We start from the raw sequence: 27,586 nt of genomic DNA, 5'->3' as shown, positions 1-27,586 counted from the left end.
CCACCCCCACCCAAAAACCCGGGAATTTCCCCCAAAACACTTTCCCACGCTCAGATTTCGTCATTTTTTTCCCAATTTTGGGGTTTTTTTAATCGCAAAGCGGCGGCTTCTCCCAGGTGGGTTTGGGGGGGTTTTTTTTTTTTTTTTTAATTTTTTAAATTTTTTTAAATTTTTAAATTTTTTTTTTTTTTAAGGAGAAAACCTCGAAATTTGAGCAAAAAACCCCAACCAATAAATCCCTTCCTCGTAGAGGCTTCGCGGTCGATGACCTCGGCGATGAGGCGTGTCGTCGCGATTCGGAATTTCGAAATGTCGGATTTCGGCATCACTGCGGGGGGAAAAAGTTAATTCCCCATTTTTGGGGTTTTTTTTCCCTTCTTGGGGATTTTTCTCCTCTTTTGGGGGTTCTTTCCCCCTTTTTTTTACCTTTCCACCCTTTTTTTAACCACTTTTCCCCTTTTTTTACCATTTCCCCCCATTTTTTACCATTTTCCCCCTTTTTTTACCATTTCCCCCCTTTTTTACATCTTTTCCCCCTCTTTAACCATTTTCCCCCTTTTTTTGCCTCTCTCCCCCCTTTTTTTACCATTTTCCCCCTTTTTTGCCTCTTTTCCCCTTTTTTAACCATTTTCCCCCTTTTTTGCCTCTTTTCCCCTTTTTTTACCATTTCCCCCCCATTTTTACCACTTCCCCCCCTTTTTTTACCATTTCCCCACCTTTTTTACCTATTTCCCCCCTTTTTTTTACCATTTTCCCCCTTTTTTGCCTCTTTTCCCCTTTTTTTACCATTTCCCCCCTATTTTTACCATTTCCCCACCTTTTTTACCTCTTTTCCCCCTTTTTTTACCTCTTTTCCCCCTTTTTTTACCATTTCCCCCCTTTTTTACATCTTTTCCCCCTCTTTAACCATTTCCCCCCTTTTTTACATCTTTTCCCCCTCTTTAACCATTTTCCCCCTTTTTTGCCTCTCTCCCCCCTTTTTTTACCATTTTCCCCCTTTTTTGCCTCTTTTCCCCTTTTTTAACCATTTTCCCCGTTTTTTGCCTCTTTTCACCTTTTTTTGCCTCTTTTGCCCTTTTTTTGCCTCTTTCTCCCTTTTTTAACCATTTCCCCCCTTTTTAACCATTTCCCCCCTTTTTTACATCTTTTCCCCCTCTTTAACCATTTTCCCCCTTTTTTTGCCTCTCTCCCCCCTTTTTTTACCATTTTCCCCCTTTTTTGCCTCTTTTGCCCTTTTTTTAACCTTTCCCCCCCTTTTTTGCCTCTTTTCCCCTTTTTTTACCATTTCCCCCCCTTTTTTGCCTCTTTCCCCCTTTTTTACCTCCCCCCCTTTTTTTTTACCATTTTCTCCCATTTTTTGCCTTTTTTGCCCTTATTTTGCCTCTTTTCCCCTTTTTTGCCTCTTTTCCCCTTTTTTTACCTTCCCCCCTTTTTTTGCCTCATTGCCCCTTTTTTAACCTTTCCCCTTTTTTTGCCTCTTTTTGCCTTTTTTTGCCTTTTTTTGCCTCTTTTTGCCTTTTTTTGCCCCTTTTTGCCTCTTTTTGCCCCTTTTTTGCCTCTTTCCCCCCTTTTTTTGCCCCTTCCCCCCTTTTTTTGCCTCTTTCCCCCTTTTTTGGGGCCCTTTCCCCTCTTTCTCTACACGCGATGACGGGGTCCAACGATGAACCCAACGGTTCCTTCCAGGTGATTTTGGGCCTGATTTGAGGCGAAAAAGGACGATTTTGGTTAATATGAAGGATGGCACCTGTGAGGGCTTCTCCTGCGTGAAATCGGTGGGGGAAAAAAAAGGTGATTTTGGTTAAAATTAAGAAATTGGACGATAGATGAAGAGCTCCTGGTGATAGCGGGATGGAGGTGGCATCTATGGGGGCTTCTCTTGCGTGAAATTGGTGGGAAAAAAGGTGATTTTGGTTAATCTGATAGATGAAGATCTCTTGATGACGGTGGGATGGAGGACAAGTCATGTGGGCGCGCTCCTTGCGTGAAATTTGTGGGGGAAAAAAGGGTGATTTGGGTTAAAATGGAAAGATGGGTCAATGGATGGACGTGTCTTGATGAAGACAGCAAACCTGGGTGCTTCTCTTGGGTGAAATTGGTGGGGAAAAGGCAATTTTGGTTAAAACGAAGAGATGGGTCAATGGATGGACATCTCATGGTGATAATGGGTTGAAGGATGGCATCTGTGGGGGCTTCCCTTGCGTGAAAGAGTTGGGAAAAAAGGCACTTTTGGTTAATCTGAAGGAATGGATTCATGGATGAAGATCTCCTGATGAAGGACAACACTCTCCTTGGATTAAATTGGGGGGAAAAAAAGCAATTTTGGTTAATTTGAAGGGATGGACTGATGGATGAAGATCTCTTGATGAAGGACAACACTCTCCTTGGATTAAATTGGGGGAGGGGGGAAGGACATTTGGTTAATCTGAAGGGATGGGACCAACTTATGGGACATTTCTTCACGATGGGTGGCACCAAGGCCCACAGGGACACAACCAAGACCGAGCTAGGACACCAAAGATGACAAATATCACCTAAAACAGGACCCAGGTTGTCACCTCCCCGAGGACACTCACGTGGGTGAAGTCGGGCGCTCTCCAGGCTTTGGCCACCGCCACCACGTTCTCCACCAACTTCCCATCAGGCCCTTGGAGGTCATTGGCCGCGTTCCCGTCGTAGTTGCCGCAGAACCCACAGAGCTGCTTGCTCAGGTCCTTGGCCACCGTCACCGTCACCTCCCCGGCAGGACTGAGACCGATGACGAATTCGGGGGTTTGGGTGATCCAGATGGTGCCCTTGGTCTCAGTGATGGTCAACGTGCTGGAGACCTCCACAGGGATGGTGGCCGGAATCCCGTTGACCTGGAGAAGACATCAATAGGGAGAACATGGCTCCGTGCAACGTAACATCAAAAGAAATTGAAATTGGGGTGAAAAAAGCCAAGAAATAGGTCATTTCTCCACCACCGACCTTCTCCATAGTGGTGGAACCCAAAATGGGGTGAAAACCCTCCGTTTTAGGTATGGAGACACAGCGTGAAGCGCCCTGGGGGGGTGGGATACGTGGGATGGAGATGGGGGTGAGGGTTGATCTCGTGGGGTTGGTTCCTGCTTGGGGACCTGGGGGGGACGAGGACTTGGACACCTGGGTTCCCTCCATGGGGCTGGGAGAAGGATCTGGGGTGAAGGAGGGCACCCGTGGGTGCTTCCCTTACATTAAATTACTGAAAAAAAAGGCAATTTTGGTCAATATAAAGGGCCGAGCAGATGCACGGACATCTCTTGATGATGGTGGGATAAGAGGACAACACCCATGGGTGCCTCACTTGTAGGAAACTGCTGGAAAAAAAAAGGGTGTTTTGGTCAAAATGAAGAAAAAGGTCAACGCGTGGACAGCTCTTGATGATGGTGGTATGAGGAACAGCACACTTGGATGGTTCCTTTCCAAGAAATTGGTGGGGGAAAAGGCAATTTTGGTTAAAACGAAGGGATGGGCCAACCTGTGAACATCTCGTGATGATGGCGGGCTGAAGGACAGCCCACCTAGGTCCTTCCCTTGCACGACACTGATGGACCTTGCAATATTTTGGTGGAAAACCACGGATTTTTGGTTCTAATGAAAGACAGGAGAACTTTTCGAGTGGCAACGGGGTGAGGACAACCTACCCAGACCTTCTTATCCCTCTTGACGGTGACGAAGGCCTGACCGCTGAAGAGATGAAGGGCCACCACAACCGGCCGGTCTTGGTTCTCCCCAACATCAACCAAGAGACGGAACCAAGCGGGGTTAAGAGGGTCGCAAAGCGACGTCACCACGTAGATACCGGCGACCGTGGTGGTACTGGTGACTCCATCGAAGGAGACGAAACGCGTGGCGGGAACCAAAGTGCAACGTCCTGGTTGTTCCACGCAAGCTCGGACGTTGTTTTTGAAACCGCACGTTTGACCGAAGGGACAACCGGCCGGTTGACAGTGCATCCCGCCGGCCGCCTGACACATACAGCTCTGGCTACAGTCGGAGGAGAGGACGGTCTTGGCGATCTGCAGGGGACAACCCGGAAGGAATGGGTCGGAGGGTGAGTTTTCTCTCGTAAAAATGGCCGGAAATGGGGTTTTCCCCCCCAAAAAAATAAAAATATAAGGGTGGGGGCAAGTTGGGTGCACCCCAGGGGGGGATCGCAAAGGCCCGGCGTGCAACGGGGCGTGCGAGGGTGCGACGCTTGCCGCGCGAAGATGCAAGGGGGGCGTGCGAGGGTGCAACGTTCCCCGTGCAAGGATGCAAGCGGGGTGTGCAAGATGCAACGTTCCCTGTGCAAGGATGCAAGCGCAAGTGGGGCGTGTGAGGGTGTAAAGCTCCCCGTGCAAGGATGCAAGGGGGGGCGTGCGAGGGTGCAAAGCTCCCCATGCAAGGATGCAAGCGGGGTGTGCAAGATGCAACATTCCCCGTGCAAGGATGCAAGCACAAGTGGGGCGTGCGAGGGTGCAAAGCTCCCTGTGCAAAGATGCAAGGGGGGGCGTGCGAGGGTGCAAAGCTCCCCGTGCAAGGATGCAAGGGGGGCACGCGAGGTGCAACGTTCCCCGTGCAAGGATGCAAGCACAAGTGGGGCATGCGAGGTCCAACATTCCCCGTGCAAGGATGCAAGGGGGGCGTGCGAGATGCAACATTCCCCGTGCAAGGATGCAAGCGCAAGTGGGGCGTGCGAGGGTGCAAAGCTCCCCGTGCAAGGATGCAAGCCCCCGCAGGGTGTGCAACGCTGCAACGCTCCCCTCGCACGTTTGCAAGCCCCGGTGAGGCGTGCAAAGCTCCGACGCTCCCTTTGCAAGCGTGCAAGCCCCCGCGGGGCACGCGAGGGTGCAACGCTCCCCTCGCGAGGTCGCGGCACCCACCTCGAAGTAGCGGCCGCGGTGCAGGCACCCGCAGGAGTCCGCGGGGACGCACTCGTCGCCGTTGAAGAGGAAGCCGTCGTCGCAGCGGCAGCCCTCGAAGCACCTCGGGGTGCACTGGGTGCTGACGGAGAGGCCGGCGCAAGTGTGGGCGCAGGTGCGGGTGCAGAGCTCGTAGCGGCTGTTGAAGGGGCAGGAGAGGGCTGGGGGGGGAAAAGCCGAAAGGAAAGCAGCGGATTTCATCGATTTGGGATTTATTTGCTCTTTTTTTTAAATTTTTTTTTTTCTCCAAGAAAGGAAAAAAAAAAACAAAACCCCAAAACCCCCCAAAAAACCAAAAAAAAAACCCCCCAAAAAACCCCCGACACACGCACCCCCCGGGCAGCAATTTAAAAATCGCCGCGCGCAACGCCCTTCCCCTTGCGGGAAATAAAACAAAAATTAAAAACCAATAATAATAATAATAAAAAAAAAATAACCACCGCTGCCCGCAACCGCTTTTCTCCCTGCAAACTTCGGGAAAGCAAAGAGCGGCTGCGTGCAACCGCTTCTTCCCTTGCAGAGATGCAACCCCGCTGCGTGCAACGGCTTCTTCCCTTGCAGAAATGCAAACTTGGAGGCGTGCAACCTTTTTCCCTTGCAGAAATGCAAAACTGTTGCATGCAACCGCTCCTTCCCTTGCAGAAATGCAAACTTGGAGGCGTGCAACCGTCTTCCCTTGCAGAATTGCAAACCCGCTGCATGCAACCGCTTCTTCCCTTGCAGAATTGCAAACCTCAGGCGTGCAACCGCTTTCCTCCTTGCAACCTTTGCAAAAGCAAAGAGCAGCTGCGTGCAACCGCTTCTTCCCTTGCAGAAATGCAACCCCGCTGCATGCAACCATCTTCCCTTGCAGAAATGCAAACCTGAGGCATGCAACTGTTTTCCCTTAGCAGAAATGCAATCCCGCTGCGTGCAACCTTTTTCCCTTGCAGAGATGCAAACCCGCTGCGTGCAACTGCCCCTTCCCTTGCAGAATTGCAAACCTCAGGCGTGCAACCGCTTTCCTCCTTGCAACCTTTGCAAAAGCAAAGAGCAGCTGCGTGCAACCGCTTCTTCCCTTGCAGAAATGCAAAACCTGAGGCATGCAACCGTCTTCCTTTGCAGAATTGCAAACCTGCTGCGTGCAACTGCCCCTTCCCTTGCAGAATTGCAACCCCGCTGCATGCAACCCCTCCCTCCCTTGCAGAAACACCCCCCCCCCCAACATGCAACTCTCCTCCCCAACCCTGCACCCCGATCCTCCGGTGGACTCACGGCACTTGGCGACCACCCTCCACTCCTGCAGCTGCCCGCCGGCGGCCTGGCAAGCGGCGGCGTAGGCCTGCAAGCTACGACACGTCGCCGCGGCGCCCGCCTTGCCGCACCGCTCCTGCACGCACGCGGCCACGTGCTCTCGGGGTTCCACCACCCCGTGACACCCGGCGAAAGGTCCCGTCGCGTCCGCCAACACCCCGCAAGGTCCCGGGTCGTCCGAGGAACAGGTCGGAGGTGAGGACCCATGGGTGCAAGCAGAAGTCTGGGTGCCCCAAGCGGTTCCCAATTCTTGTGGGGAGGTGAGGTCATCGGCGGCGTCGCCGTTGAAGTCGCCGCAGAGGCCTTGGACGCGGCGGCGGTAAGCGTCGGGCAGGGTGAGCAGGACGTAAGCGTCGCCGTCGTAGAGGAGCTTGGGGCCGCCCCGCGCTTGCAGCACCCGGTGGGTGCCCTCCTGGGTCACCGTCACGGCACCCCCGGCCAACGTCAGCGGGAGGAGGTGGCGCTCGCCGTCCACCTGCGGGGCGGAAGGGAAGTGGGGGAAAAAAAAAAAAAAGAAAAAGGGGGTGAACGGAGGGGGGAGGAGGGTGCACCCCGAAGCGGGGTTTGGGGTTTGCACCCTGGAAACGGGGTCTGCACCCTGGAACGGGGTTTGCACCCTGGAAACGGGGTTTGCACCCCAAAACAGGGCTTGCACATTGTGCCGTGCACCCCGAAGTGGGGTTTGCACCCTGGAAATGGGGTTTGTGCCCCAAAGTGGGGTTTGCACCCCAAAACGGGGCTTGCACATCGTGCTGTGCACCCCAAAGTGGGGTTTGCACCCCAAAGTAAGGTTTGCACCCCAAAACAGGGCTTGCACATCGTGCTGTGCACCCCGAAGCGGGGTTTGCACCCTGGAAATGGGGTCTGCACCCTGGAAACGGGGTTTGCACCCCAAAGCGGGGCTTGCACATTGTGCCGTGCGCCCCGAAGTGGGGTCTGCACCCTGGAACCGGGGTCTGCACCCTGGAAAAGGGGTTTGCAGCCCAAAGCAGGGCTTGCACAACCTGCTGTGCACCCCAAAGCGGGGTTTGCACCCTGGAAACGGGGTTTGCACCCCAAAGTGGGGTTTGCAGCCCAAAACAGAGCTTGCACATCGTGCTGTGCACCCCGAAGCGGGGTTTGCAACCTGGAAATGGGGTTTGCACCCCAAAACAGGGCTTGCACATCGTGCTGTGCACCCTGAAGCGGGGTTTGCACCCTGGAAACGGGGTTTGCACCCCAAAGCGGGGCTTGCCCATCCCGCTGCACACCGTAATCCAGGGTTTGCACCCCAAAAATGACATTTGCAAGCTAAAGATGAGCTTGCACCACTGGGCTTTGCACCCCAAAGCAGGATTTCTGTGTACCCCAAAGCGGGGACTGCACCCCAAAGCAGGGCTTGCACATCCTGCTGTGCACCCCAAAGTGGGGTTTGCACCCCAAAACAGAGCTTGCGCCCCAAAGCGGGGCTTGCCCATCCTGCTGCACACCGTAATCCAGGGTTTGCACCTCAAACATGACGTTTGCAAGCTAAAGACAAACTTGCACCGCTGGGCTTTGCACCCCAAAGCCGTTACCGCACCCCAAAGCTGCCCCCACTCACCGTCACCTCCCACTGGGTGCCCCGGGCCATGCCGATGGTGACTCCGTCCACGGTGACCAACAACCGGCGGATGACCGGTCCCCCCTTATCGCTCGCCTTCTCCATCTCCACCGTGAACGGCACCACCGGCTTCTCGGCGTCGACCTCTTTGGTCGCCGCCAACGTGTAGGTGCAAGTGCCGGCAAAATACAACGGGCGCCCGTCGAAGGTGCTGTAGGAAACAGCACCCAACACTTGACAGCGCCCGCACCCCTGGGGGTAACAACCCCGTACCCCGTCTTGCACCATGCACTCTTCGTCCGCCGCGCAACCGGCCGGCCGACACTCCACCTCGCCAGTTCCTTTGCAAGTGCAACGCTCGCTGCAACGGGGGCAGGCGAAAAACTCCTCGCCCAAATTGTAGTAACGACCCTCGTGCAAGCAACCGCACCGCGCCAGGGGGACGCAACTGTCGCCGCTCAGCAAGAAGCCCTCGTTGCAGAAACAACCTTCGGCGCAGGACGCCGTTTCTTCGCATTCTTCGGTTTCTGTTTGGCCGCGACACGTGGCCGGGCAAGCCGGACCGCAGAGCTCGTAGTGTTGGTTCGGGGGGCAGACGAGACCTGCGTGGGGTTTGGGGGTGGGGGTGTGAGGAAATCAGCTCCAAAAGTCTTGCGCGTGAGACAGCCGCAATCTCCCGTGCAAACCAGCAAGCTTCCGTGCGTGCGAGCGCAACCAGCTTCCTGCATGCGAACCCAACCGCCTTCGTGCGTGCAAGCCCCAAAGGATTCACGCGTGCAAGACCCAAACCATCCGTGCAAGCCAGGCGGACTTCGTGCGTGCAAGCCCGGCCACATTTGGGTGTGCAAGCCCCCAAAAAAACCTCTGTGCAAACTAGAAAGCCTTCGTGCGTGCAAGCCCTTGGCGCGTGCAAGCCTCCAAGACTTCGTGTGTGGAAGCCCGACCACATCTGTGCAAAGCAGAAAGGCCTTCGTGTGTGCAAGACCCAAGCTCTTTGTGCGTGGAAGCCCAACCACATCTGTGCAGACCAGAAAGCACTTTGTGTGTGCAAGAGCCAAGCTCTTCGTGCATGCAAGAGCCAAGCTCTTCATGCGTGCAAGATCCAAGCTCTTCGTGTGTGGAAGCCCAACCACGTCCGTGCAAACCAGAAAGCTCTTCGTGCGTGCAAGACTCAAGCTCTTCATGCGTGCAAGACCCAAGCTCTTCATGCGTGCAAGACCCAAGCTCTTTTTGTGTGTGCAAGACCCAAGCTCTTCATGCGTGCAAGACCCAAGCTCTTCATGTGTGCACAGAAGCCCAACCTCATCCGTGCAAACCAGAAAGCCCTTCGCGCGTGCAAATCCCAAGCCCTTCCCGCGTGCGAGCCCTTCGTGCAAACGAAAAAGCCCTCGTGCGTGCAACCCCCCCACCCCTCAGCTCGAGCAAACCAGCGTTGCACGCTCAACCACCACCCCTGGGAGATCCCACCGCCCCCCTCCGATCCCCACGTACTGCAGAAGGCAGCGGTGCGCCACGGCTTGATTCGGACGCCGCGGCTCTGGCACGCGGTGACGTAGGCGCTGATGGAGCTGCAGACGGTTTGCTGATGCCCCTTGTAGAGGCAGACGTCGAAGAGACAATCGTTGAAGTAGGGGGTCGGGTCGATGGTGCCGTGACAGGCGGCGAAAGGTCCTTGCTTCTTCACCAGGAGACCGCAGTGTTTGTCGCCGCGGTAGGCGCGTTTCTCCGTTTCGGTGCAGACTTGGCAACCCTCGGTACAACCGGCCCAACAACCGGGGACATCGGCCACCTTCCAGAAATCGGCAAATTGGATTTCGTCGGTAGGTTGCTGCCCGTCGGGCAAAGCGAAGTCGTCCTGGGGGTCGTCGTTGGCGTTGCCGCAAAGGCCGCAGACGGCCTGCGAGTAGGTGATGGGGAGGATGACCCTGGCGTAGCTGTACCAGTCGAAGGTGACGATGACCCCAAAGTCGGTCTTGATGAAGCCGTGGACGCCGCTGAGGTAGACGTGGAGCTTGTCACCATGGCTGAAGGGTAGATCCACCAGCATCCCATCAACCTGGAAGGGCAATATGGGTTGAATGTTGCCACGCAATGACTTTGAAGCCCACCGAGACGCCACGCAACAACTTTGAAGCCCACTGAGACACCGCACAATGACTCTGAAGCCCACCAAGATGCCATGCAACAACCCTGAAGCCCACCAAGATGCCGCACAACGACTTTGAAGCCCACCAAGATGCCGCGCAGTGACTTTGAAGCCCACTGAGACGCCACGCAATGACTTCGAAGCCCACCAAGACACCATGCAACGACCTTGCCGCCCACCCAAGTGTCATGCAATAACCTTGCAACCCAGCAGAACACCACGCAACGACCTTGCAACCCAACCTGATGCCACGCAATGACCTTGCACCCCACCTAAACACCACGCAAGGACCTTGAAGCCCACCCAGATGCCATGCAAGGACCTCGCAACTCAACCGGCACCTCATTCTTCCCTACCTTGAGCTTCCGGGGGTGCGCCTGGCTGAGGCTGAGGGTCTTGTTGTAGACGTTCAGGGTGACCTCTTTGGTGTAGGAGACCACGCGGCTGCCCCGGTTGTTGTTCTCCACGGTGACGTTGAAGGGGACAAGGGTGGGGTCGCTGGAGCAGAGGGCAGCCAACTGGTAGACGCAGGTGCCCATGAAGTCATAGCGGCGCCCGTCGAAGGTGGTGTAATGGGGGTCGCCGGTGGCCACGCAGATGAAGTGGCTCTTGGCCACGCACCGCCGCACGCCCTTCACCACGGCGCACTTCTCGCCCGTCTTGCAACCGTCCTCCTTGCACACCACCATGCCCAAATCCGGGTCGCACCTACACCGAGACTGGCAGCTCTCATCGGCCCAAAACTCCTCGCCGGGACGGTAGTAACGACCGTCGTGGGTGCAGCCGCAGCTGCCCACCGCCACGCACTGGCCGCCGCTGAGAACGTAGCCCTCGTTGCAGGCGCAGGTCTCCACGCAAGGTTGGGTGCAAGCGGCGGGCGCGTCCCGGTTGGTGCAAGTGGCCGGGCAGGCGTTGCCGCAGGCTTCGTAGTGGCTGTTTTGGGGGCAGGGTAACACTGCGGGGTAGGGGGGGGGGGAGAAGGAAACGGGGCGGTTAGAGAGGGAGGATGCAGCAGCAGCACGTGGGCGTGGCAAAGCGTCAGTGCGACGAGCGTTTTGCGTGCGACGTCCCGGGGATGGAGCCCGCACCGTGCGAAAGCATCGAGCGCTTTGCGTGCGACATCCCGGGGACGGATCCTGCACCGAGCGTTTTGCGTGCGACATCCCAGGGATGGATCTCGCACCATGCAAATGCAGTGAGGGCTTTGCGTGCAACGTCCCGGGGATGGATCCTGCACCATGCAAATGCACCGAGGGCTTTGTGTGCAAGGTCCCGGGGATGGATCCTGCACCAAGCGCTTTGTGTGCAATGTCCCGGGGATGGATCTTGCACCGTGCAAATGCACCGAGGGCTTTGCATGCAACATCCCGGGGATGGATCTTGCATCACGTTCGTGAATCAAATGTTTTGCATGCAACATCCCGGAGACTACGCCATGCAAATGCAACGATTATTTCGCATGCGACGTCCCCGAGCAGGACATTCCCCTGTGCAACTAACACCGGGTGCTTTGCATGCATCATCCCACGCTAGACGTTCCCTTTTTTTTTGCAAAAACCACCCCGCCACATAGACCGAGGAGGAAATCCGTTGCTTACGGCAGCCCGACGGCGTCCTCCAGTCGTGCACGACGGCCCCGTGCTTCTTGCAGGTGGACGCGTAAGCCTCCAGCACCTGGCAGAGGATTTTCTTCGTCCCCTCGCTCATGCACACATCGTAGAGGCAGTTGCGGTAGAAATCCTGGGGCTTGATGACATCATGGCAAGCCTTGAAGGGCCCTTGGAAGGTTTTTTTGATGAGACCGCAGTACTGGTTGCCCCCGTAGAGCTCCTTTTTCTCCTCCTCGCACACCGGGCAGGTGCCTTCGCAATAATCCCAGCAAAACGGGTCTTCGTCGGGAACTTTCCAACCTTCGGCCCAGGCCACCAAGGCGGTGAGGTTGCTACCGCTCTGGGGGATGTCGTCCTCGGGTTTGAGGTTGAAGTTACCGCAGAGGCCGCACGTGTGTTTGTAGTAGCTGCTGGGGAGGTCGATGAGCAGATGCCAGTTCCAGTCGTACTTTACCCGCAGCCCAAAATCTGCCTCCAGCACGGCGCTGAGCCCGCTCTGGAAGATCTGCACCTTGTCATCCTCCAGGCTCACCGGGAGCAGCGTCAGCACCCCGTTCACCTACGGGTGAGGAGCACCGGACGTGAGCACAATGCGCACGCGTGCGGCGAAGTGGGTTTGGGGGCGTGCGACCGCCTCGCCGCGGCACGCAATGGCTTCTGCAGGCATCGCTCGCTGCAGCGTGCAATCAACTTGCTGCGGCACGTGATTGCCCGCTGCAGCAGGAGATCGTTACCGGGATGCTCGCCTTGCTCTGGTGACACGGCGGCATGCAATTGCGTTGCAGCGGCGTGCGAGCGCTCGCAGCGCCGTGCAATCGCCTTGCAACGTCGCCGCGGTTGCCCACCGCGGCACGCCGTCACTGTTGGGTTGCTGCTGCAACAAGCAACCACCGCCATGGCACGCAACCACTGCTGCGGCGATCTCGCAGCGTGCCATCACCCGCTGCGGTGTGCAGCTGCCGCTACGGTGATGCCGCGACGTGCGATCACCTGCTGTGGAGCGCGATATTTGCTGGGATGATGCTACAGCGGAGCAGCAACCTGTCACGGTGTGCAAGCGCTGCTGAGGAGCGTGACTGCCCACTGCTGCGTGCAACTGCCTGCTGCACTGACGCTGCGGCGTGCGGTCACCCACTGCGGCAAGGCAAGGATGTAGCGTGGCGCCGCAGCGTGCAACCACCCGCCGCAGCGTGCGACCACCCGCCACAGCGTGCAACCCTTCACTGGGGTGCGTAATCAGTGTCGCAGTGCTACTAGAGTGTGCAAACCCCCCCCTGCAGCGTGCAGTTGCTGCTGTGGTGCTGCTACGACGTGCGATCACCCGCTGGGACGTGCAATCACTGCTGCAGGGAGCAACCACCGTTACAGCGTGCAACCACCCACCACGAGGTCTGTGCACTCCTGGAATGATCCAAACTTGGAGTTAAACCCTCTTCGGGGGCTGCTGAGATGCTCTGTGCATCAAAAACCCCCTCCAGTTTCATGACATCACTGCCTTCATCAGGCTTTGCTTTTGCCTCCCCCGGCTGCCGCCACAAACCTCCCGTGGGGGTATCTCATCAGCTTTGAGGTTTCTTGGAGACCTACCACAGCCACCTTTGGTGGTTTTTAGCTTCCCCAAAGGGCAGAAGACAACCTCGGGTTGCCCCGTGCAAGGCAGCGTATTCCCGGCATATCCCAACATTTCAAAAATCCACATTCTGGTTTGACTGATCGAGCCAAAAAATAACGGTGGCCCTGACGGAGCAGGAAGAGGAGTTGAACATGATGGAGGAGATGGATGAAAAAGGAGGTGGGGAAGAGGTGGATAAAAAAAAAGATGGGAAAGGCCAATTTTCCCTTCATTTTAGGTCAACTCACCCTGACTTTGCCCACTTCCTTCCGATGGATGGAGATGTGTTGACCGTAGACCTTGATGTTGGCCAAGCTCACATAGGAGATGGTTTTCACCCCGCCCCGGATGTCGTTCTTGGCCTCCACCTTGAAGGGCACCAATTTGGTGTCTTTCCCGCAGGATTCGACCATGGTGTAGGTGCAGGTGCCTTGGAAGTCAAAATCGAGGCCGTCGAAGGTATGGTAGTGGGGGTCCCCCCAACCCCAGCAGGTGGCAACCTGGGATGGGACACACTTGGCTTTGCCATCCTTCAGCTTGCACCTCTCCTTGGCCCGGCACTGAAGGGCTTTGCAGGGATCTGAAAGGAAAAGAAACCATTGGAGAAACCAACGGGAGAAACCACGGGAGATGTCCTAGTGAGGGGCACATCCCATGTCACCATGCAAACCAAGCGTTTTCACCGGTGTTGAGGTCCCAAGTGTCCTCTGCTCCCCCTCAGGCTTTGGCAGGAGATTGGCAGCTCCAAGACGTTAAATCAGAGCACAAGAATCCATCGTCAAACCCAAATTTCCCCTTTTCAGCCATCTCCCCCCTCCCCATTGCTTGGAAAAGTGTCAGGATTGGGTTCATCATTACCCAAGATTGCACCTGTCCTTCAAGAAGGTGCCACCATGGTTAAAATAGAACCTCTGGGTGGATGCAAAACCAAGGGATGGCTTTTCTGAAGCACTTTGCTCCTCCAAAATCCTCCCACCACATCCCTGACCCTCTTAGGGTTGGAGATGGGATCCGTGGCCTCCCATCTCCCCCTTGCTGTAGAGTTTCTACTTCATCCCACACCTCTAAATCAAACATCCAGACCAGCTCCAGGATCTCCTCTGGCTCCAAAATCCCTCCCTTTTTAAGTTTTTTTGGGTTGTTTGAGTTTGGTTTTTTTTTTTCCACTCAATCAACTCCATTTTTCCTTACTTTGATTGATGCAACCCAAGACCCCGTCCCGGATTTCACAGGTTTCATCATCGGTGCAGCTGTGGCTGCTGCAAATCGCGCCCTTGCTGGGGACACACGTGCAACGCTTATGGCAGTTGTCCTTCAAGATTGACTCGTAGGGCTGCAGGGCAAGAGGTTGCAAAGCGTGATGAGAAAAGCAAACTGCGTTAGGCAGAAATGCATAAAAACATGGCGGGGGGGGAATATAAATCATGCATTGAAGTCTACCAGAGAGAACAAGCAGCTTTGCAAAATGCAAAACTGCTGAGGGACGTCTCGGTTTTGTTGCAAGAAAAAAAAAAATAGAGGGGAAAAAAACCCCAATCGCTTTGCCTTCTTCCACCTCCTCTGAAGCAAAAATATGTTGTTATTTAGCGTGTTCAGCTGCGGAAATCATTGTGCCTATCCGGGCATTCCACATCTCTGCTAGCGCCTTTATCCCAAGCGATAAAAGAGATGGAAAAATCCCAGTTTTCTTCATACCCCCAGAATCTCTTGGAATAGGGAAGATTTTGAGGGTTGGGGTTTTTTTTTTGGGCGAGGTGCTTCGGGCTGCGCACACGTCGCTTTTGGAGCAACGTGCTGCAATGTAGGCAGGAGAAAAATGCAAAAAAAACCGCAAAAAACCCAACTCCAAATAAATCCCAAATTCCCCCAAACTCAGGAATTTACTACCTTGTAATATTTCCCATCCGTGAAGCATCCACATTTGTCCTGAGGAACGCAGTTGTGCCCATCAAAGATGTACCCTTGGTTGCAGCTGCACCCTTCGACACACTTTTTGGGGCATTTGGAGGCATCTACAAGTCCTGTGCAGCTGTTGACGCAGAAGTTGGTGCAGAGGGAGTAGTTGCTGTTGGCCGGGCAGCTGAGAGCTGGAAGGAGAAGGATGATGATCCCAAGATTGAACGTTGGGTGGAAGAGCTCAGGGTGGAACCCCAGGGAGATGACAGAGCCCGAACGCTGATGAAAACGCGACCCGTTGGCGCTTGGTGTTGTGGAGAAGTGGGAGAAGCCAACGCAAGCACCGACCAGGTGATTTTTTTTCTTGGTGGTGGCTTTTCCCATCTGCCCTCAGCATCAACGAAAATTCGCCCCGTTGGCGCTTGCGTTGGCTTCTCCTCTTTGCCCAAAACGTGGATGGAAACGCAACCGCTTGGCGCTTGCGTTGGCTTTTCTCATTTGTCCTCAACGCCAATGAAAACACACCCCACGGTGTAATTATTTTCACGCTGCCGTCATCCTCCCCACCCTGGGCTCCCAACCCAAGAGCACCATTTCCATCACTCCATATGTTAAAGGTGGTCATCACATCTTTTCCCTTAGCAATAAATTGCCTATTTTTCAATTAAATCCAACGGGATGTGACTTCCTGGCCATGGAGGACATTTCCCACCCGTGTTTCCCCCACTTACGGCAGAAGGAAGGTCTTCTCCAAGCCCCAATGATGACACCGGCGTCTTGGCAAGAGGTTGCGTAGATCTGGATGCTCTGGCAGAGGACACGGGTGTCCCCCTCAGCGAGGCAAACGTCGTGGAGGCAGGCTTCATAATACAGGGTTGGGTTGATGAGGTGGTGGCAGGACTCAAAGGGACCCTTTGGTTCTAGGAGGATGCCGCAGTAGTTGCGTTTCTGGAGGACCACCTTCTTCTTCTCCGTGCAGATGGGGCAGTCGTCCTGGGAGCACTCATCGCTGCAAGACGCATCAGGCGTTTTCCAGGCAGAGCCAAAGACCATCGCGTTGGGAGCCTGGTGGCCACTGGGAAGGAGGAAATCGTCGTTGCGCTGCCCATTGTAGTTGCCACAGAGCCCGCAAAGGTGGCCCTGGTAGCTCTGTGGGACCGTGACCATCACATGGTGGAGGAGGTCATAGCGTATGACGAGGCCAAAGTCAGTCTGAAGCAGGACGCCCATCCCGTGTTGGTACACCTGGACCTTTCCATTGCTCAGGATGACTGGGAGGTGGTGGGATATGGAGTCCACCTGGGACAGGGAGAGAGAAATCCTCCAGTGAGGAGGAGGCTATGGAGGTAGGAACAAAAAACCATTGGGGGAAACACCTTCCAATCAACCTTTTAATGGCTTTATGGTTCCTGCTTTGAAACTAGGAGGCAAAGCGGGAATGAGCATGGCTTTATCTTGGAGATAGGGGTGAGGTCTTCCCTCCATCAAGGAAGAACAATTTTTGCGCTCCCATGTTCGCACCCGAAGAGAGCTGGACCACAAAACGTGGCCTTACTGTGACCATGCAGCTCTTGCTTCACGCCAGAATCAACGTGAGCCTGAAGACTTTGACACCAGCATGCTTGCCACCAAAAAGTGGTACAGCTGTGCTTCATGATCCACCATGACAGGTCCCCTGTTGCCTCACACCAAGGTCAACACGAACCTGTAGACGTTGTCACCAAAATGTTTGCACTCACAAAAGCGATGGACCACAAAGCACAGACTGCAATGGTTCCCCTCTCACCTTGCGTCAAGGTCAATGTGAGCCCAACGTGTTTGATGGCAGCATGTTTGCACCCTAAAAGAGGTGGACCACCACGCGTGGACCCACCACAACTGTGTCCCTCTTGCCTCATGGCAAAGCCAACACGAGCCCATAGACTTTGTCACCAGCATGTTTGCACCCAGAAAGAGGTGGACCACAAAGTACCGCCTTACCATGACAGTTCCCATCTTGCCTCGCCTCAAGGTCAACGTGAATCCGTAGACTTCAACGGACAACGCTTGGATGCCAGAGACCTTCCTCTTCTGCCGAGCGGTCTTCTCGATTTTCACAACAAATGGTTTGACGCTGTCACTGGCGCAGGTCTCCGTGAGGATGTAGGAGCAGGTGCCCGAGATGTTGAAAGCCACCCCATCGAAGGAGAAATAGTTGCGGTCACCGGTGGCCACGCACACACCGAGCGTGGCAGGTGGACATTGGAAGACACCATCGATCTCTTTGCCTTCGCTGCCTCCGGGGCAAGAAACTTTTTGGCATTCCACGATGCCGCCAGCCTTGCACTGACATTTCTCCTGTTTGGTTGGGAAGAAGATCTCCTCTACCTTGTAGTAGAAGTTCTGATGGAGGCATCCGCACTGAGAGATGGGGACGCACTCGTCGCCGCTGAGCACGAAGCCTTCGTTACACACGCAGCCCTCCCTGCACCGTTCCGAGCATTTCATCGGGGTGTAGATGCTGCTGCAGGTCTGGCTGCAGCCCTGGGAGCAGATCTCGTAGTGGCTGTTCGCAGGACACGAAATACCTGCCACGAGACGACGAAATTTCGTGAGGAGCAAGGAAATTACAGGCCAGATCCTGCAATTTTCGTGCAATTAGGGACACACTTGAGCCTGGTGATGAGGTTCAGCAGATGTGAATTTGAGGGGCCTGGTGATGAGGTTCACCAGATGTGTATACATATATATTTTTTTTTTTTTTTTTTTAACCAATTCATGGTTAAATCTCATCTCTTCCTCACTGTAGACACGATGAGGGAAGGGATGTCCATAAGGGACATTTCAACCCTTCTGAGGTGGGGTTTTAGGCCCCTGAATCACCTGGTTTTCCCCATTGTCGTGGAGGAAATGAGGATGTTCCCTCAAGCAATGGAATTACTCCCGCATTGGGTCCCCAATCAACTTCCAGGGTAGGTCCCTCTCCCCCGATTTAGATACTTTTGGTGCATCTCATGGGTGTTGCCCTTTGAACGATCCAGGCAATGAGCCTTCACTCTCGTTTTAGCCAATGCAAAGAAATTGGGGCTTATCGGAGCTAAATTATTCGACCCGTCACAGTCGGATGAGACATCTTGTTCCTTGGAAGGATTTGTTTCTGGGCATTGGCTGTAAACAGAGATGATGGGACCAACCTAGGCGTTGGGTGGGATAAAGCACCACCAAGTGAGATGATTCCCACCTCTGGTTCATCCCCACATGGGTTTGGCCCAGGATTGGGGTTCCCTTGGACTCTCATCACCTCTCATAAAGCAAAAACCCCTCCAATTAGCCCAACTTACTGCAGAAATCGTCCGCCCGCCAACTCCCAATGTTCACGCCGGTGGCCTGGCAGGCAGAGGTGTAGCGGGCGATGACCTGACATATCACATCTTCTTGGTCCGGGAAGAGGCAAAAATCGTGCACGCAGTTTTGGAAGTATTTGATGGCACTCACATGAGCGTGGCAAGCTCTGAAGGGTCCATCCACTTGTGAGATGATCTTACAACCCCTCTCTGAGACCTCCTGTTGCCGCAGAGCCGCTGTTATGGTAGGACATTCCACCTGCGACAGTTCCACGCAACCTGGGATGTCAGTGACCTTCCAGCTGTGCCCTAAGACGTCTGGGTTTGATGTCTTTTGGCCGTTCTTCATCATCATCTCATCACCCACGTTCCCGTTGTAGTTCCCGCAGAGGCCGCACAGGGCGTTTGCGTAAGTGCTGGGCGCTGACACGGTGACTTGGCTTCGCCAGTCGTAGGTGACAGTGAGGCCAAAGTTTGTCTCTACCACCGCCTCCTGCCCACCTCTGTAGATGAAGATCTTCTTATCTCTTTGTTGATATGGTAGGTTGACCAACCGGTCATCAATCTAGGGACAAAAGCAAAAAAAAAAAAAAAAAAAGATAAAATTTGGTATCCAATAGGAAAGGCAAATTGTGTTTTCACGCCACCTGTAATTTGGGCTCCAACCAAAGCACCCAAATTATGTAGAAGAAGACTTTTCAGATTTAATCATCTGCCCCAAATCCAGATGCCCACCAGCTTTGAGGTGAACAGTGCCTGAAGCTCCACGGCTTATGTCAAGCACCAATCTCCCGCTTCGTGTGGAGATCCTGATGTTTAGGCAATTAAATCTCATCTCGATTAATGTGGGACAAGCGGACCTGGTAGCTCTGGATCTCAGTGACATGGTTGGAGAAAAATATTCAGCATTACCCAATACAGAAAAAAAAATAAAAATTAAAAAATAGAGAAGTCAGGGTGGAAGAGAAGAAATGGGACGAAGAGGTTGGGGTGAGGAGGAGAAAGCGAAGAACGTGGAGATGAGATAAACATTTGCTAAACTCACCGTGATTTTGCCGGGGTGTTCCTGGCTGATCACGATGATTTTGCCGTAGACTTTGATCATCACGACAGCGATGGAGGACAGAGGTTTGTCGTCCTGGCGGCCATTCTGCACCAGCACCTGGAAGTCCACCAGACCTTGGTTCTTCTTGCACAGCCCAGCGAATTGGTACATGCACGTGCCCTGGAAGATGAACTTCCCTCCATCGAAGCTCTCGTAGTGGGTGCCACCGACCGCTGTGCAGGTCCCATAGCTCTTGGGATAGCAATCCTGGATGCCGTCTTCCACCCGACATTCTTCTCCGGCACGGCAGCCGGCCAATCGGCATACGGCCTTCTGGGATTTCGCATCACAGACGCAGCGTTTGGTGCAAGTGTTGTCACCCCAAAACTCTTCGTGGAGGCCGTGGAGGAGGCCATCAAAGATGCAGCCGCATTCATCCTTGGGGATGCACTTGTTGGCGTCGAACACGAAACCTTCTTGGCACTTGCAGGTCTCCACGCAGGTCGAGGCATCGCAGTTAGCCAGCAGCACATCGTTGTTGCAGGTGGCGGGGCAGGCAGTGCCGCATATGGTGTAATTGCTGTTCTTCGGGCAGGAGAGAGCTGTCAAAAGGATGGGACACCATGGTCATGGTGGGATGGGACACCACGGCCGTGGTGGGATGGGACACTATGGTCATGGTGGAGATAATGCTCCGTAAGAAAGTGCAGCAGAGTTCTAAGAAAACCTGTGTGGGCTTCCTGGAGTTTTACATGTACTTTCTAGAGTCTTCATGAACTTACTGGATCTTCTGCATGGACCTTCTGAATGGACTTTCTAGAGTTTGCATGGACTTCCTGGACTTTCTGGGCTATGTACCTGGACTTTTGGGAGTCTCCATGGACTTCTTGGACTTCCTCCACAGAATTTCTGAGTGGACTTTCAGGAGAGAATTTTGGGAGTCTCCACGGACTTTCTGGACCTTCTGCATGGACTTTTGGGATTTGGACTTTCTGCACACTTTCTGGAGCCTGCATGGACTCTCTGGACTTTCAGCAGAGGCTTTTTGGAGTCTCAGAGGACTCTGTACCTTGTGAATGGACTTTCTGCATGGACTTTTGGGACTTGGACTTTCTGGACTATCTACTGGGTCTTTTGGGAATCTCCCTGAACCTTCTGCATAGGTTTTTGTGAGTCTTCTTGGACTTACAGGACCTTCTGCGTGGATTTTTTGGGAGTCTGCATGGTCTCCCCGGACCTTCTGTATGGACTTTTGGGACTCGGACTTTCTGCACAGACTTTCTGGAGCCTGCATGGACTTTCTGGACTTTCAACAGAGACTTCTCAGAGTCTCAGAGGACTTTCTGGACCTTCTGAATGGACTTTCTGACCTTTCAGTGGAGACTTTTAGGAGGTTCTATTTGGACTTTTGGGACTTGGGCTTTCTGGAGTTTCTACCCAATCTTTCTGTACGGACTTTCCGGACTTTCTACATAAACTTTCTGGAGTTTCCATGGACTTCCTGGAGTCTGCATGGACTTTTTGGGCTTTCTTCTTAGACTTGCTGCAATAACCATTTCCAGCCCGTGAACCTGCATCCTTGGGACCCACAGACCTTTCAGGCCCAGCTTTGTGCAGCCTAACTCAAAACGATCCAACTCCGCCTCATTTGGGAGATCAAGAGTGCTAAGGAGAGACAATCATCTCCATTGGTGCGATTTCCCTTTTTTGCCTGTTTTCTGCTCATTCCCATCCCATCGCCCCTTAATTCCACCCGTCTTAATTAAGGTCACAGCACCCTGCCCACCCAGGAGGAGGATTTTCTGCCAACCAGGAGCTACTCACGACAACGTGCCGGCGTCCTCCAGTCAGAAATGGTGATTCCCTCCTCCTGGCAGGCGTCCGCGTAGGCTTTGAGGGCTTGGCACAGCTTGGCGTGGAGCCCATCGTTCACGCAGACGTCGTAGATGCAGTTTTTCAGGTAGATTTTGGGGTCGATGGTGGCGTGGCAGTGTTCGAAGGGCCCCAGGCGTTGGGTGAGCAACCCGCATGACGTCTCCCCCTTGTACTTCGCTGCCTCCCCCCATTGGCAACGTCCGCATTCCCCGCTGCAGCTGTCCCAGCAGCGATGGCCCTCGTGGGCCACCTTCCAGCTCTGGCCCAGCAACACGGCGTCCTGCGCCAGGTTGCCATCGGGCATGAGGGCATCATCCTGGGAGTCACCGTTGCTGTTGCCGCACATCCCGCACACTTTGCCGGAGAACATACTGGGGAGCTTCACCACCACGTGGTCATCCCAGTTGTAGAGGATCTTCAGCCTGAAGCTGGTTTCAATCAACACGGACGTGCCCTTCTGCTGCAGGTGGAGTTTCCCTTGAGCGAGGGAGATGGGGAGGTGGGAGCGATGGTTGTTCACCTGGAGGAGAAAAAAAAAACAAACAACAAACCACGTGAAAAAGAAACAAATAACTTCAAACACGGGGCAAAAAGGCAAAAAGATGGGTTTTTTTGAACTTTGAGGTGTCTTCTTGCAAGAGATGACCGTGCAGTAGCGTCACCGACTCATGCACGGCAAAGCGTAGAATCGTTTAGGTTGGAAAAGACCCTTCAGATCATAAATACATTATTCCAGTGAAATAATGCAATATTGCTTTGGATTCCATAATCATTTTTCTTGCATACCCTCACAATGCCATTCTCGGATCTGACCACAACGATGGTAATGTCATAGACGCGGACAGTCACGGAGCTGATGTAGGAGACTTTTGGGTTGCCCCTGTGTTCGTTTTTGGCCTCGACGCTGAAGACGGGGAGGGTTGGATCCGAATCGCAGGTCTTGGTCAAGGTGTAGGTGCACGTGCCCATGAAATCGAAGTGTTTCCCATCAAAGGTTTGGTAGTGGGGATCGCCAGTAGCCCAGCAGGTCGAGGTTTCATGGATGCAGGCGGATTGCCCATCTGCCATGCCACACTTGTCCTCCCATCCCATGTAGTCAAAGGAAGGCAGAGAAGAAGCTGCAGAAAAAGGGAAAAAACCATGGATGGCAACCACGGAGAAGACCCAGCCGTTGGCAAGACGCAACCATGCGTTGGACCTACTTACGTGTGGCGCAAAGACCGGTAAAGCCGTAACCGGCATAATGCTGGAAGCCGAAGACCAGGAGCCCGAGAGGCGTCTGCTGGTGCTCAGCGGTCTGGATTTCTGATGGCTTGCTCATGGTGACGGTGGCCCAGGAGAATTCTGTGCCAGGAATTGCTTGCCAGGACATGGTCCTCTCTGTCTTCTTGTTGAGGGTGGTGGTGCTGGTGTCCACGTTACGGGCGATGAGGACCACGTGGTTCTCGTAGTCATCCAGGCTGCTGACCCGGTAAGACGTGCAGTAGGAGGAGATGGGTGGGATGTTGAGAAGGAAGGGGTCATTCTTATACGTGCCCTTCGTGGCACCAGTGAAGAAGTAAAGCACCTGAATCGCAGCCGTAGCGCTCAGGTAAAGAGGCAAACTTTGGCTAATCTCAAACTTGAGGACTTCCCCAGGCAAGACGTCCTTGGTGGTCGCCAAATTATTTCTGGTGTAGGTGATGGAGGCTTTCTCATCCGCCACTACGTAGGCGAAGTCAGCGTACGTCTGCAAGGGGTTGGGTGGGACGACGTAGGCTTTCCCCCACAAGGAGACAGGCAGAAGCTGCTCAACCACATAGTCGCAACCCGTGTTTATCTTCACGCAACTGTGTCCGCTGAGGACCAGGACAGCGTTGTCCGACGTGATCTTGGTGCCGGACAAATCGTAGATGCTTTGAAGCTGGAAGCTCTGGTAGGGGTTCAAGGAGATGTGGAGGGTGGACCCAGGGGAGTAATTCTTCCCTGAGTAATAAAACTTGCCCTTGACATTGATGGAAACGGTGGCCGAGGTCTTCCCGGCGGCCACAACAAACTCATTCAAGCCTTCTTTCGTGGTGCTCCCCGGCGTCACCACGTAATATTTGTTGCCCAATTTATCTACGGGCAAAACGGTGGTGGCACCCACGGTGTAACTTTTGTAGCTGACGTAGACCACGGAGATGTCCTTGGTGGACTGAATCAAGATGGCTTTATTCGAAAGTTGGCTGCCGACGAGTTCCGCGTTGCTGGGGATGCGGAGAGAAACCGTTTGGTCTTCTCCGACGGTGACGGCGGTGGTGAAGGTGCCACCGTGCATCGTCACCGTCACTTTGGTGGAGTTGAAGTAACCCGTCAAGAGGAGCTGGATGTCAGGGTGGGTGCCTTCCGCGTCATTCTGCAGGAAGACGGTGAAGAATTCCTTGCCGCGGAAAGCTGCGGTGGAAAGACCTGGAAAAAGCAGCGGAAAAGGGTTTTTTTGGGGGGGAATTTGTGTTTTTGGGGTTTTTTTGTGTAGAAATTAGAGTAGAAATTTCTGAAAAAAAAAAAAAAAAAAAAGAATCCAGATAAAGAAATAAGGCAGCTTCTTTTTTGGTGTAGAAACTTGTGATAAGAAGTTCTGCAAAAAATAAAAATTAAAAAAAAAAGAAGGAATGAGGGGATTTTTTTTGCTGAAAAAAACCCCGGCGTAGAATGTTCTGGGGAAAAAAAAAAATTCAAAATAGGGAATAACTTTTTTTTGCGGCAGAAACAGCGGAAAGTTGGGGAGAAACGAGGAAATAAATTTTGCTGCGGAAATCGCAATAGAAGTTGCCGAACATTAGAAATTAGGGAATAATGCTGGTTTGGGGTTTTTTTTAAAAAAATTTATTTTTTTCTTGCAGAAATGTAAAGTTAGAAAGTCTTGGAATAGAAAAATGGGGAATAAAGGTGTTTTGCTGCAAAAATAGCAATAGAAAGTGTGTGTGTGGGGGGGGTTTATTGCTTTTTTTTTTTTTAGGCACATAATAAAGGGGGTTTATTGCAGAAATTGTAGCAGAAAAAAAAAATTTAAAAAAATCAGGAAATAAGGGCATTTTGCAGCAGAGACCCGCAGTAGAAAGTTCTAGGGGGAAAAAAAGGGGGGGGGAAAAAGGGTTTTTTGGGATGCAGAAATTGCAAGGAAGTCCTGAAAAAGCTTGCAGTAAAAAAGCCTTAAAAAAAAAAAAAAACAGGTCGTAAGGGCTTTTGTTGCTGAGGGAAATAAAAATAAAAGTATTTTGCTGGAAAAAAATGGGAAATACGGGTTTTTTTCTTAAAAGGAAATGAATAATAAGGGATTTTCGGTGAAAATAAAACAGATTTTAAGGGCTTTTTGATGAAAAAGTCCTAGGTAGACAGGGATTTTCTTTAAAAAAAAAACCAGCAATAAAAACAGGCAATAAAGGCTTAAAAAAAAAATTAAAGAAAAAAAAAATGCAGGTGTGTGGCTGTTTCCTAAACAAAAAAAAAAAGTTATTTTTTTTCTTTAAAAATACTAATAAGGACTTTTTCTGAGCAGGGAAAAAAAAAAAACCCCAAACAACAAGTAAGGGATTTTTTTTTTTTTAAGAAATAGGTGATAGGATTAAATTTTTTTGGTGGTAAGGGATTTTGGGGGGTTTGTGGGTTTTTTGGGATTTTTTTTTTGTTTTCCTCGTATAAAACAGGCGATAAAGGTGGTTTGGTTTTTGGGGGTTTTTTTTGGCAGGGAAAAAAAAAAACAATACCGCAAAACAAAAAACCCTGGATATTATCGCTTTTTAATGCAATAAAACCGTGAGGCACTAAGGGCTTTTTCCTGGGGAAAAAAAAAAACCACAAAAAACCCACAAAAAAAAAAACCACCAGGTTAAAAAGAGCTTTTTTTTTTTTAAGAAAAAAAGCAACAACAAAAACCAAACAGGAATTTTTTTTTTTTTTAAATAATAATAATTAAAAACCCCAAAACCAAACAACTGGGAATAATGACATTTTATTTCATGAACAGGTGAGAAGGATTTTTTTAATTAAAAAAAACCCCACAAAACTACAGGGAACAAGGTTTTTTTGGGTTTTGGGGGGTTTTTTCCCTTAAAAAATCCTTGAACAAAACTGGGAAGAAATTTTCGCTCAAAACCAACAGTTAATATAGACTTTTTTTTTTGGTGAAAAAAATAAGGAAATTAGGGCTTCTGTTGGGAGAAAATAATTTTTTTTAAAAAAAAAAGGAGGTGATGGGGCACTTCGATTGAAAAAAAATTTCAAACAGGTGAGAAGATTTTTTTTTTTTTCTGAAAAATAAAAGATCAACAGGTAATAAGAGTTTATTGGAGGAATTTTTTTTTTTTTTGTAAAACCGGCTAATTTGGGTACTTTTTTTTTTTTTCCCCTTAGAGAACCCAAGGAATAAGGGCATTTAGGTGGGGGGGGGGGAAAGGAAATTATGAGGTTTGGCTGGAAATAAAATCAGATAATAAAGTTTTGGGGGGTTTTGGGGGGGTTTTGGGTTTTTTTTTTTTTTCCCCTGAATGAAAAGTAGCTAATAAGGGCTTTTTGCTGAAAAAAAATGAACGGGTGACAGTAGGGGTGGGTGAAAAAAAAAAATAGGAATTTTTACCCTAAAAAAAAGGCGGTAAGGGATTTTTTTCACGAAAAACTGCAAATAAAGACTTTTTTTCCCTGGGGAAAAAAAACCCCAAAAACCAGAAAAAAAGTGTTGTGGGTGGTTTTTTTTTTTCCTGAGAACAACCCCCAGGTGAATAAGGAATAAAGAGGTTTTTTTTTTCTTAAAATAAAAACAAATAAAGAGCTTTTTCCTTAAAAAGACACAAAAAAGAGGCAATTAGGGCTTTTTCCCTCCCTAAAAGAAAATCCCAGTGTATAAGGGCTTTTCTTTTTAAATAAAAATTCACATTTTTTTAGCTCAAAAACCTCCAAACAGGGAACAAGTGGGGTTTTTTTTTTTTCTTTTAAAAAATGAGGAAATAAGGTCTTTTATTTCTTGGGGGGGGGAAGATGATAAGGGCTCGTTGCTGAAAAAAAAAAAGCTAAAATAAAAAAAAAAACCCACAAGTGATAAGGACTTTTTGGTCCAAAAAAAAAAAATAAATCAGGGGATGAGAGATTTTTAGCGAAGAGGCAAAGAGGTGATAAAAATCTCTTTTTTTTTTTTTTTTTCTGGGGGAAAATGAGGGAATAATGGAAATTTTCGGAAAAACAAAGAGGGAAAAGGGACTTTTTTCTGGTTGTTGTTGCAGAAAGCCCTAAAATAAGACCCAAATCCATGAAATTAGGAATTTTATTCTCTTTTTTTTGGGGGGGGGGTGTTGGGGGGGGAGTGGGGGTTGTTTCTCACCACAGAAGAGAGCCAACCAGGCTGGGAGTTGCCACATCCTGCCCATCGCCATCGCTGGGGGATTAAAAAAAAAAAAAAAAAAAGACAAAAATTACAAAATTACAAAAATGTACCTTTTTTTGGAAGAAAAAAAAAAAAAACAACAAACCCCACCCCACGCAGGGACAAGCAGGAACCCAGAGGGGACCCAGGTGTCTCCAACATCTCCTCTTGGGCCAAAATTTTCCCAAAAATCCTTGGTTTTACCCCATGGAAACCTCTTAGAACTCGTTTTGGGTTGGGGTTGAATCTTTCTTGACCCCCTCCCTTGGCCCAAGGACACCCCAGTTGTCCCCTTGCCACCCCATCCAACCCAACAATCTCCAAACCCCTTCCTGATGCCACCTCGAAGACCTCATCCATCCCCCCCTCTTTCCATCAAACCTTCCACCAATCCTCCCAAGAATGAATTCCCCCACCCCCCCCAAAAAAAAAAAATTACCAAAATTCAGGTCCAAAAGAGACCAAACTACTGGGACAACCCTCTCTTCCACCTTCTCGATGTTCTCAGAACTGCTGGTTCTCAACGTCTGGTGGGGTTAACACCCAGATTGGGGATTTCTGGCATGGATTTCGTCAAAAATAACTCAACTTGGACTTGGCAGAGAGAAAATAAACCCCTTTCTTCCGTGGTTTTTAGACTCAATTTAACCCACCCAGGACTCTGCATGGTGGGTGAAGGCACCACTGCTACCTTGGTTTGCTCAGCTGGGACAAACCTGAGCTCACGCCCGAAAGAACGAGGAAAAATAAGAAGGAAAAAAAAAAAAACCCAAACAAATTAAGACCCTCAACTCCACGGCACTTACCGGTGGGCTCCTTCTGCCTCAGCGTCTTTCGTTCTTCTCCCCGAAACCCATGGACACGTGAAAAAAAACACCCAAAACCCAACCACTGCAGTGCTGGTC

The 27,586-nt window shown here is 51.7% G+C and overlaps 1 protein-coding gene across 1 annotated transcript; it reads right to left on the bottom strand.

The window, feature by feature from the left end:
- Positions 1-177: 177 nt before the first annotated feature.
- Positions 178-27,586, bottom strand: FCGBP (Fc gamma binding protein). Its single transcript, XM_054805049.1, has 21 exons — positions 27,488-27,586; positions 26,640-26,693; positions 22,511-23,734; positions 22,091-22,422; positions 21,254-21,824; positions 19,430-20,031; positions 18,382-18,949; positions 17,042-17,628; positions 15,793-16,360; positions 15,053-15,252; positions 14,357-14,498; positions 13,414-13,745; positions 11,542-12,112; positions 10,300-10,898; positions 9,289-9,853; positions 7,798-8,399; positions 6,177-6,690; positions 4,884-5,083; positions 3,663-4,037; positions 2,574-2,858; positions 178-328 (listed from the first exon to the last, which is right to left on the bottom strand). The coding sequence occupies exons 2-21, from the start codon at positions 26,689-26,691 to the stop codon at positions 326-328; spliced, it is 8,892 nt and encodes a 2,963-aa protein (XP_054661024.1). The 5' UTR covers positions 26,692-26,693; positions 27,488-27,586; the 3' UTR covers positions 178-325.

The sequence above is a fragment of the Grus americana genome, chromosome 27, assembly GCF_028858705.1.
Source record: "Grus americana isolate bGruAme1 chromosome 27, bGruAme1.mat, whole genome shotgun sequence".
In the NCBI taxonomy this organism is placed as follows: Eukaryota; Metazoa; Chordata; class Aves; order Gruiformes; family Gruidae; genus Grus; species Grus americana.
This window is presented reverse-complemented; position numbering and strand designations above follow the sequence as displayed.

Bases quoted from the DNA above. Each gene is read 5' to 3' on its own strand.
- FCGBP (XM_054805049.1), bottom strand. From the start codon at position 26,691: ATGGCGATGGGCAGGATGTGGCAACTCCCAGCCTGGTTGGCTCTCTTC. The intron at 13,746-14,356 runs GTAAGGAAAAAT...TTTTCCTTTCAG, and splicing joins CTTGGGTTGCATCAATCAAA to ATCCCTGCAAAGCCCTTCAG. The intron at 6,691-7,797 runs GTGAGTGGGGGC...TCCGCCCCGCAG, and splicing joins GCACCCAGTGGGAGGTGACG to GTGGACGGCGAGCGCCACCT.